At 39.6% G+C, this 11,143-nt stretch overlaps 1 protein-coding gene across 1 annotated transcript; it reads left to right on the forward strand.

Annotated features, from left to right (window-relative positions):
* Window positions 1-1,334: 1,334 nt before the first annotated feature.
* LOC127533058 (uncharacterized) lies at window positions 1,335-4,532 on the forward strand. The gene is made up of 9 exons (XM_051945127.1): window positions 1,335-1,549; window positions 1,910-2,012; window positions 2,443-2,618; window positions 2,734-2,870; window positions 3,091-3,184; window positions 3,276-3,611; window positions 3,699-3,855; window positions 3,950-4,077; window positions 4,212-4,532. The coding sequence occupies exons 1-9, from the start codon at window positions 1,526-1,528 to the stop codon at window positions 4,530-4,532; spliced, it is 1,476 nt and encodes a 491-aa protein (XP_051801087.1). The 5' UTR covers window positions 1,335-1,525.
* The last annotated feature ends 6,611 nt before the right edge of the window (window positions 4,533-11,143 follow it).

The raw sequence follows: 11,143 nt of genomic DNA on the forward strand, positions 1-11,143 counted from the left end.
AAGATCCCATGATCCACTGTGTCAAAGGCAGCACTCAGGTCCAAAAGAACTAAGACTGTGGCTTTGCCAGCATCTGTGCTTAGACGGATGTCATTTGTTACTTTAATTAGAGCAGTCTCTGTGCTGTGAAGGGGCCTAAAGCCTGACTGGAAAATATCAAAAATATTGTTAACTGATAGAAAGGTAGTGAGCTGCTGGTATATAACTTTTTCTAGGACTTTTCCTAAGAATGGTATATTTGATATTGGCCGGTAGTTGTTTAATACTGTGACATCAAGACTGTTCTTCTTTAGAAGAGGTTTGATGACAGCCATTTTCAAAGCCTTTGGAAAAGCTCCAGTCTGAAGAGAGATGTTAACTAAATGAGTGAGTTCTGGCAGTAAACTACTCAGTACACAGCAAATTCAAAAGTGTTAAAATTCCAGTGTTGGTGTTGTTAGTTAAAAATAAAGTGTCAGTTCAACACTTGCTGAGTTTAATTCAACTACCCGAGAGTTAGTCCCTCAAAAGAGTTGGTGATCATACACAGAGTTAAATTTAAACAATTCTGTAAAGTGTTGATTTTAAAATCAACACTTAATAGAGTAACTCCCAGCATCCCAACGTATCTGTGACGTGTTTGCCTGAAGAGCGGGACGGATAGAGCGGCTGCAGCGAAGCACAACTGTTTTTCCCTTCTTTTTTTTTTTCCTTTCTACTTGTACAAATGAGGATATTGTGCGCGTAAATGAATGTCGGCATGTTTAATTAATAACACTTCTATGCAATAGTGTTATATTTGTGACGACAATAGGTGTCGCCGAAGCCTGTCTGCAGCTAACATTGCGACAAGGTAAGTTAGCATGATTGTTGTATGCTATTTGTCGCTTTTGCACACGTGTCGATAAATATACAAACATGTGTAACCTACAGGAATACACATTTGTATAACATGTTACATTTGCACAGCTGCACATTTTGTAAGGGGTCAGAGTTTGCTAAAGTGATGTAGCACGCGCATGGCGGGTTAACCAAATATTTCCCAGAAAAAATCTCAGGGCCACTTGTCATTTCGACAATCAAATCCGTGTCAAGTTGGTGAGGAGTGCAGTTAGCTAGTCTTGTCGAATGGTTGTTGGCATTACATCAGGGGTGTCAAGATCCGTTCCTGGAGGGCCACTATCCTGCATGTTTTAGATGTTTCCCTCTTCCAACACAGCTGATTCAAATGATCAGGCTCGTGATCAGGCTTCTGCTGAGCTTGATGATAAGCTGATCATTTGAATCAGGTGTGTTGGAAGAGGGAAACATCTAAAACATGCAGGATAGTGGCCCTCCAGGAACTGAGTTTGACACCCCTGCATTACATGGACCGGGGGTGGGGGTTCGGTTGAGCTGCTGCTGCTTGCCCGAGACAGCTGCAGACTTCCTGCTGTATTCCTCCACCGGTGGAACACCTCCACACACCGGGCCACCACACCAGCCATGCCAAGCCTTGCTTCGATTAAAACATTTTAAGATTAAAAAACGCTAACTTTTCAAGCTAATGTTACCGGAGCCACGCATGCTGGTGAGTTCCACTTACGTAGCTGTGTATCTTAACGTCGCTGCCACGTTTATGTCTTAGGGTGACATTATTTCGCTAAGCTAACGGAGCATAGTTGATAGTGTATCACTGTTTACGGATAAGTGTGGGTGTTTTTAGCAGAATAACTAGCTAGCCGTCATTCTAGCAAGCAGGCCAAGCTTCAGTAGCACGTCACTGTGCTGGTGGTTCCTATCGTCCAGGTAGCAAGTAATGCTAAAACTTAAAACGAATACTCAGAGTCTAGTAAAGCTAGGCAAAATGTTCCTGCCTCTACACATCCATGGTGATCATAGTGTAAATGATGGCACAGTGTGGATGTCTTTTGTCCTGTTTTCTTCTTAGTGCATCATGTTGGTTAAGGTGCGATTTGGTGAAACACAGAAGTATGTCAAAGTGGCTGAGACTGAAGATGGCTATGATGACTTCAACACATTTCTTCAAAAAGGTTGGCATCACTTTTCATACAGCCCACAACGTTTGTGGCTACATGTTATAACACCTATTGAATTTATGTGGTATTTAAATATTTTGTTTATGATAGCCATGTCCTGCCAAAAACAAGCATAGAAAATGCCAGGTAATGTTCTTATTGTATTTTTTCTATTGCTCTAAATCTAATATTTTTTATCAGTTATTCAAAAGCTAGATCTTCCACTTGAGACTGAGCTGCATTTGACAGATGAATCAGGGACAGAAGTTGATGCAGATGTGTTTGAGGAGCTCTTGCAGGCAGGGAACCTCACTGTTAGGGTGACATTGGAAAAGTCAACAGGTGAGACTCAATCTTGTTAGGGAAGGAGTATAATGAATATTGTGGAGAACACATGATTTTTTTTTTCATTTTGTGTTTACATTTTGTAAAAAATTGTTTACAGTTGCACTTCAGCATGATCTTTCATATACTTCGCTGGAGTCACCCATGTCAGACAACTCATCTGGGTCAGTGTCAGGAGTCTCCTCGCTAGTATCCTCTGATTCATCAGATGCAACAGTGATTGTTCATACAAACGGAGGGAGGAGAACCCATGCTGAACGGGAATCAGCAAAAGAGGTGTGTCGCTTTTGTAACAAATTCTATTAGTTATCAGATATCAGACAGACACAAAGATGTTGTGTTAAACTGATGGTGATGGATGAGTCTAACTTTATTATTCTTTATCTTTTAGATGGTGAGAAATGTTCTGAAGGCTAAACCAGGTGGACAGTTTATTTTGGATGAATATGACAAAATGAAAACATTGACAGATAGCACAAGGAGAAAGTTGGTAAACCTTCTTGTGGCCAACATGGTTGAAATTCATGGGTAAGTTTCATGTTCATAATGTTCTTTATTTAATATAGAAATTATTTTAAAACAAGCATACTCATTGTAAGGCATTGCATATCAGTAAAGCATTGTTTTAAGGCTAAAACATTATACAAAAACTAAATTTGAGGGACTGCTACTAACTGAAGCAAGAAAAAGCAAAATTTGTATCTTTTAAACACTGAATTGCTGTAGTAATGCCATGTTTATCTTTCAGGAGGAGCCCACCCATCTCTGTTCGAACTACATGTGCTCTAGGCATCATCTCTATATTTCCCAGCCTCAGAGATCCATATTCGGACAAGGGATATGTAAGTTTATAAATTAAAAGCTTGTATGTCAATTTATGGACTGGTAAAATGTTTGGAATTTATGTAATAATCTATTGTTTTAATGTTACAGGAACACTTCTATGACCCAGAGAGTGGATCTGGCTACTTGGCCTGGAGGATAAAGACTGTTCAGCGCAACACTGCAGCTCAGCCCCAGAGATGCTCCACAAGCACAACCTATCAAGATAGTCCAAAGAGAAAGAGGGATGTTCTCTGCACTGATAAGCAGCTGCTTGGTGAGCACTGTCATGAAGCAATATCCTTTTTGAAACATTCAACTGATGAATCAGCCATCAAAGAGCGAATGAGGGCCACATTTCAGTACCGTCAAACACTGGTTCAAGATCAGCAGTGCTCTTCGACAGTCTTTGACATCTTCCCACGATTTCTCGACATCACTGGCTTGGTAAGAAAGACAACTTCTTTTGTAAGTGAATTATACTCAAAGTATATGCTTAAGGTGTATGAGTATACAGTGTGTGTTATTCTGTAGATTGAACAAGACTTCACCATGATGTTTGGAGAGGAAGTGTCGGGCAGATTTTTGGCAAAATGGCCTACCTTTTTCAAGCCTAGAATCCTGGCAGACTGCAAAAAACTGACTTCTAATGAGCACATTGAAGACCTCATGTCATTGCAGCAAGACTCAGGTGGGTCTGGTTAGCTTGGCTCATTCTTCTCTTTGAAATGTCTCAATTATTTATAATGTGAATGAGTCTAATATTTCTCCTGTTTTTCCCCTAGGCTGGGACAGTGATCTGTCCAGCATTCTTCTGTTGGTTCACCTGCTTCCTCCCACCCCCAAAGGCCACAAGAAGAGTGCTAAAATCAGCCCATGCCAGGCTGTTGACCATGTTGTGAGATATTTGCAGGTATGCAAATAGTAGTGTTGCAATTATTCTGATGATCCTACTTCTTGGGTTGAAGCACTTTTTATATTGGCTTAGGTAGACATTTGAATGTAACAAGGGCATATTTTCTCATAATTCTTTATGTTTTGTTCAAGATGGGAGCCAGTGTTGAAACCTTCCTTGCTGGTGTGGAGCCAGGCCAGCCCTTCCTCCTTGGTGTTGGTGAAAAGAAGAGCAGCATCCAAAGATACTATGTCATCATTGATCACAAGGCCATCCCTTGCAAGGCACAGACATCCCTTGCAGCTTTCGATGAGTTCTTCAAAGCACACTTCATCTTCAGTGTCAGTTACCATGAATCCCTCTACAACTTCTATACGTTCATCCAAACCACAGTTTTTAACATTGACATTGGAAAGGCCAAGGAAACTCCCAGAGTCAAGGAATTAAGAGCAAGATTTTTTCATGACGCTTGAGGGGATAAATATCCATGGATGCAAACATTTTTCTTTATGTCTGTAAGGCATGCCACAAAAGTTCTGCACTGCTTTGTCAGCATTTAAGACTTCACCATGGTCTATATCCTGGAAAGACATTACGCTTAAAATGTGGACAGCCGGGATGTTCTTCTTTGTTTTGCACTTATTCAGGTTTCAAGAAGCATCTTGTTCATTGCCACAGAGATGTTGCTGTGACTAATACTGCTGACAATGTGGACACTCAGAATGAAGTTGATGAGCCCTCAACTTCACAGACAGTCAACAAAGCCTCTCCAACAACTACCCAGCTCTCTGTTGACAATGATCATGTGTTAAACATGTGTGCTTCTGTTGTAGCACAGTTGCAAGCATCTGGTGTTGCTGAGAGCACAGTCCAAGCAATGGTGGGATCCATGGAGGACCTTGTAAATGACATTAATAGACAAGCAAGAGAGGCAGTTCTCAGCTGTTCTTCAGAAATTCAAGGTACGGATTTGGAAACGAAGGTGGAAAAGTGCTTTGATCAACTAGAAAATCCTTTCTCATCCTTGAACACAAGAGTAAAACGTCAGAAGTTCTTTAAGGACAAATGGGAAATTGTTGAACCTGTTGAATATGTTCTTGGGGTGCGATTTGATGTTCGCAGAGATCAAACAACTGGTGTTTATTGTCAGGTCCCCGTAACAGATAAATTTGTGTATACACCCATCCTGGGAACTCTTAAGTCAATGTTCAAGAACACTGAATTATGTGAAAGTTTCTTCCAAGCCAAACATCACGAAGAAGGCATTTATAAAGACATATGTGATGGTTCATACTTCAAGAGTAACGTTTTGTTTTCCCAGAAAAAGCATGCTCTACAGATTCAACTTTATTTTGACGAGTTTGAGACAGCAAATCCCTTAGGTTCAAAGAAAGGTATTCACAAACTCGGTTGTATTTACTTTATATTGAGGAACCTGCCCCCAAAATATAATTCTGTGTTGATGAATATACATGTTGTGGCACTCTTCCACTCACAAGATCTGAAGACTTATGGGTTTGATGACATCCTGAAGCCTGTTGTTGACGATCTTAAAATACTTGAAACACAAGGAATTGAGGTGCCTTTCTCAGACTCACCATTGCTTGGTTCTGTTATACAAGTAACGGGTGACAACCTAGGTTTACATGGACTGTTCGGTTTTGTTGAGTCCTTCAGTGCTACATATTTCTGTAGATTTTGTTTGACAAGTAAGGATGAGTCGCAGTCTGTCTTTACTGAAGATGACCCTGGCATGATTTTTCGTACAAAGGAAATCCATGCAGAACACTGTGCAGCTCTACATGAAAATCCTATGTTGAGTTCCACATTTGGTGTCAAAAAGACATGCTTGCTCAATACATTGCATTTTTTCCACACCTCTGACAACTATGCAGTTGACATAATGCACGATTTACTTGAAGGTGTAGTACAGTACGAACTCAAACTTGTCTTTCAGTACCTTGTAAACCAGAAGTATCTGTCTTTGGAATCATTGTCACAGAGGATCCAAACTTTCAACTATGGTTATATTGAGAGAAAAAATAGACCAAGTGGGTTGAAAATGGATGAGGCTAGCAAGGATCTTGGATTAAATGCAGTTCAGTCATGGTGTCTTGTAAGAAACACTCCTCTTATTTTTGGTGATGTATTGGAAAGAAATAACTGTTACTGGAATCTGCTCCTCCTCTTGATTCAGATTGTGAATATAGTTTTTTCACCCATTGTAACTAACGGTATGACATACTATTTAAAGCACTTGATTAAGGACCACCATGAGCTATTTAAATGTTTGTTTTCACAAAGAAGATTGATTCCAAAGCATCATTTCATGCTACATTATCCACGTTGTATTCGAAAAATAGGTCCACTCCTTCATGTATGGTGCATGAGGTTTGAGGCCAAACACAATTTTTTTAAAAGATCAGTGAAAAATTTCAAAAATATCACAAAATCATTGGTGAAACAACACCAGAGACAGTTAGCTTACCACTGGGAGAATTTTAATTTTCAGAGATTTGAGTTTGGTCCAGTGAAAAACAAAATCATTGATCGCCTCGAGGGAGGTGAGGTTTTAAGTTCTGTTTTTGATGTTAATTTATATTGTGAAGTGTCAACCACGAATTGGGTGAAGAACTATGGAACAGAATATCAGATTGGTATGTTTATTTGTACTGGAACAAAAATGGAAATTCCTATTTTCAGAAAGATCACCAACATCATTGTCCATGATGGGCAAGCTTTCCTTTTGACTTGCAGAGTGGACACTCTTTATTTTGATGATCATTTCAATGCATACTGTGTTGATGAGAGAGCAGATTCATTTTCTGTTTTCCCAGTTAAGGAACTGATTTATCACAGACCCTATGACAAACAGTTTTCTAATGAGATGTGTGAAAAAATATACATTGTGCCACATTGTCATATTTTGTGACCTGTGTTGTATTGCAAAGCAGTGCTGTTTTTATGTGGTGTGCTTATTTGAAATACAGGCTGATTCAAACTGCAACTTGTGTTTTCTTTGTAATTTCAAGTGAAATGTATTATTTTGGGAGTAAAATTGGGGGTTATTATTTGATTCCCAGTAGTACTTTTAAACTGAATGATAAAAGATTTCTATTTAGATTAGAATTTTATAACACTCTCCATAGAGTTAATATAGTTTAAACCTTATTCGGTGTTAAAAACTACACTAATAGTGTTAACTTTTAACACTACACACTAGTGTAGTGTAAATTCAACACTGATATATGTTAAATTTCAACTACTGAGAGTGTTGTTCCAACTCTGTCACAGTGTAAACTGTTGAACACTTTCAAAAGTGTTGTTTTAACTCGATCTAGAGTGGACCAATATAAACACTTTAGAAGTGTTGAGATTAACTCTGTAGGAGTTGAATTAACACTTCCAAATTTGCTGTGTAGGGTCGCGGGAGGTGCTGCAGCCTATCCCAGCTGACTCGGGCGAAGGCAGGGGACACCCTGGACAGGTCGCCAGTCTGTCACAGGGCTACATATACAGACACACAGTCACACTCACATTCACACTGACGGGCAATTTAGAGTAATCAATTAACCTCAGCATAGTTTTGGACTGTGGGAGGAATCTGGAGTACCCGGAGAAAACCCACGCATGCACAGGGAGAACATGCAAACTCCATGCAGAAAGATCCCAGGGATTTGAACTGGGGATCTTCTTGCTGCAAGACAAAAGTGCTAACCACTACTAGGGGGTTAGGGGGTTAACCCACTAAAAGGGCAAAAGTAGTGGACAAAGCAGTGTATTTCTGGGACAGTTGCTCCAGCACCGACACCATGCGTCCCATCAGTCCAACCAAGGTTTTCATCCATCCTCTGGATGTTCTGGAGCATGGCAGTGGTCACGTCTTGGTGTCTTCCGATCTGTTCCAAGAACCGTTCCTCTGACCTCTCCAGATACTGCAGAGGATCCACAGCAGCTTCCTGGTTCCCTTTTCCTGCATAAAAGCACCCAAAAAGTACTAGTTGTCAGTAATTATTTTCTATTTTCATAAATACAGTTAACTTAAAGTAAATGTCCTATTTTGTGATTTTAGCATTAGCCAAAAGATAACATATTGATCATGTTGATGTCTGCATAGTCTAAACAGATCTTACTTGATTTGGTTTGTTGAGAGGAGGACAGCGTGGAGGAGCTGCAGGACGGAACCAGTAAGCTGCGGACTAGTGCTCCTGGTAACTGGACCTCATCATCCAAGGCCGACAACTAAATAAAATGAACAAGACATGCTGTTGATAGCATCTGTAATACAAATCATTTTCTCCATTAACTGATTAATTATTGCTTTGTCCATACAATGTTAGAAAGTGTTACCCAAAATACCTGTAATCATTTCCAACAGCGCTAAATGCCTTGTTTTATTTGCTAACAACTAAAAACCACCAAAAGCATCTGTGAATAAGAAATCAGTGCATTGGATTTCTACATCTGCAAAGCTGGAAAATCACACAACAATCAGCATTTTACCTTGAAATTATGAAAATAGCTGCAGATTACCAGTCCTCTATACTTCATTTAATCATTTGAATCAGTTTTTAGACTTGTATTACTGATACAAAACATAATCAACACATAAATTATAATGTGTTTGCAAAGAGTTCACTGGTTCTTCAAGGGAAATTTCAATGATTACTATGTAGTTCAGTAATAAGATTAAATGGGCAATTGTGTAACAGTGTGGGAGGTTTTGAATACAGGTCTTGTCATAAAATATTGCTGCTGCTTTTCTCCGGTTTTATAAGGTGTTGTTTAATAGGTTTTTAGCTTACCAGCAGCTAACTGTCTGGCAAAAAAACAGTTCAGCGCTAACCTCTGATCAATGATACGGTGCCCTGACCACGTTAGCTGGTGGAACATTCATAATATTAATGTGGGACTGTTGTAGCTAGCATATTCATAGCAGGCTAACAGCAGAAACTTACCAGAAACAGGATCGCTGGTCCACAAGGCAGACTCCTTGTGCATCACACTGCTTGAACGTCTTTGTATTTTAAGCCGATTTCAAAATAAAACTCCATAAAACTCTCGTCCGGGTGGGTGTCCTCCATTGTTGTTTTACCATACCGACATGTCCCTTCTGGGGTTCGGTCAGAAAAAAGTCTAAATATATGGAATAAAACTCTGAATATATGGAATGAAAATCTGAACATATGGAAAGAAACTGAATATATGAAATGAAATTCAGAATATATATGATGAAAATCTGAATATATATAATGAAAGTCTGAATATATGGAATGAAACTGAATATATGGAATGAAACTTGGGGCAATCAAATAACCACTCCATATATTCAGACTTTCATCCCATATATTCCAAATTTTATATTTTATATATATGTATATACACTACCAGCAAAAGTTTGGACTCGCCCCTAATTTTTCTGTGATTGGTTCATATTACCTCAATTATGAGCGCAATTTAGCCATGTTGCATTTGTAATTACAGTAGAACTATAGATAAGAACAATGAAAACAAAATTGAAGCATCTACCATATAATACTGTTAATAAACTGTCTAAATCCGTGACTTATCAAAATAGCCTCCCTTAGCTTTGATAACTGCTTGACAAATTCGAGACATTCTTGCAATCAGTGACATAAGATAATCACTTGAAATTTCCTCCCATGCTTCTGCCAACATCTCATAAAGGTTTGCAGCACTTGTGGGTTGCTTGTTCTTGACGTTTCTGTCCAGTTCATCCCATGCAAGTTCGATGGGGTTAAGGTCAGGGGATTCAGCTGGCCAAGTCATAATCCTTAGCTTCCCCTCCTCTTCTTTCTTGGCCAAATACCTCTGACACAGTTTGGAGGTGTGCTTTGGATCGTTGTCTTGTTGTGGTGTGAATGGCTGTCCCGCTAAACGCAGCCCAGAGGGAATGGCATGCCTCTGTAAGATACTGTGGTATCCATGCTGATTTAGAATTCCTGTGACTTTGTGCAGATCACCAGTCTGACCCCCTGCAAAACAGCCCCAGACCATCACGCTACCTCCACATGCTTTACTGTGGGAACAACTCACGCAGGAGTCAAGCGTTCTCCAACCCTACGTCGAACGTACTTGTGCCGTTTTGATCCAAACATTTCAAACTTTGACTCCTCAGTAAACAGAACTGTTTTCCATTCTTCTACAGTCCAGTTTCTATGTACTTTTGGCCACTGAAGTCTCTTCTTCATGTTCTGCTTTCTTAGCAGTGATTTCCTGGCAGCTACCCTGCCTTTCAGACCAGATTCCCGCAGTTCACGCCGCACAGTATCCACTGACACATTATTCCTCCTGGCTTAGTTTAGGTGAGCTCTAATTTCTGGGGCTGTCTTTTGTCTATTTCGAAGACTGCTGACCCTGATGAACTTTTCTTCAACTTTAGACGTGACTCTACTTCTACCAGAACCAAATCTGTCTTCATGTGAACCTGTTTCTCTTCATGTCTCTTTAATGTTTTTGCAACTCCACTTTGTGAGACTTTAACCTTCTGAGCAATCTGTCTTGTAGAATAGCCTTCCTTTTTCAAAACCTGAATTTCAATCCTAATTTCTTTGCATAACTGATGTTTTCTGGCCATTTTTGTGCTACTTCAGATTTAGATAATTTTCAAATTAACCAAAGACATTCTTCCTTTCAAAAATTGTCAGTCTTTAATATCAACTCAAAAAGGTAACAAAATATTTGTGAACAGAGTAAAGAACTGTGAATAAAGGTGTGAAAAACATTCTATTTGGACGGCATAGTTATTACAGGGGACATACAACCCAAGATCTTTCAGGTCTTCACCATTCTTGAAAGATCACTGAAAGATCTTCACCATTCTTGAGCCTCTCCGCGACTCTGTGGACGGTCATCTGGCTGATGTTCAGCTGCTTGGCTCTGTCAGACTTGTTGTGGCCAGCATGAAGGAGAGCAGATATCTCAACTCATTTGACTTCCATCTTGATACAACTTCACCGGAGAAAAAAAATTGTATTAAGGACACCTGCCTATAAGGTAGAACTTTCAGTTTATTTAATGGAATTTTTCACTCCGACATGTAAACATCTCTAAAGATCATGAC

This window comes from Acanthochromis polyacanthus, chromosome 1 (assembly GCF_021347895.1).
Source record: "Acanthochromis polyacanthus isolate Apoly-LR-REF ecotype Palm Island chromosome 1, KAUST_Apoly_ChrSc, whole genome shotgun sequence".
Lineage (NCBI taxonomy): Eukaryota > Metazoa > Chordata > Actinopteri > Pomacentridae > Acanthochromis > Acanthochromis polyacanthus.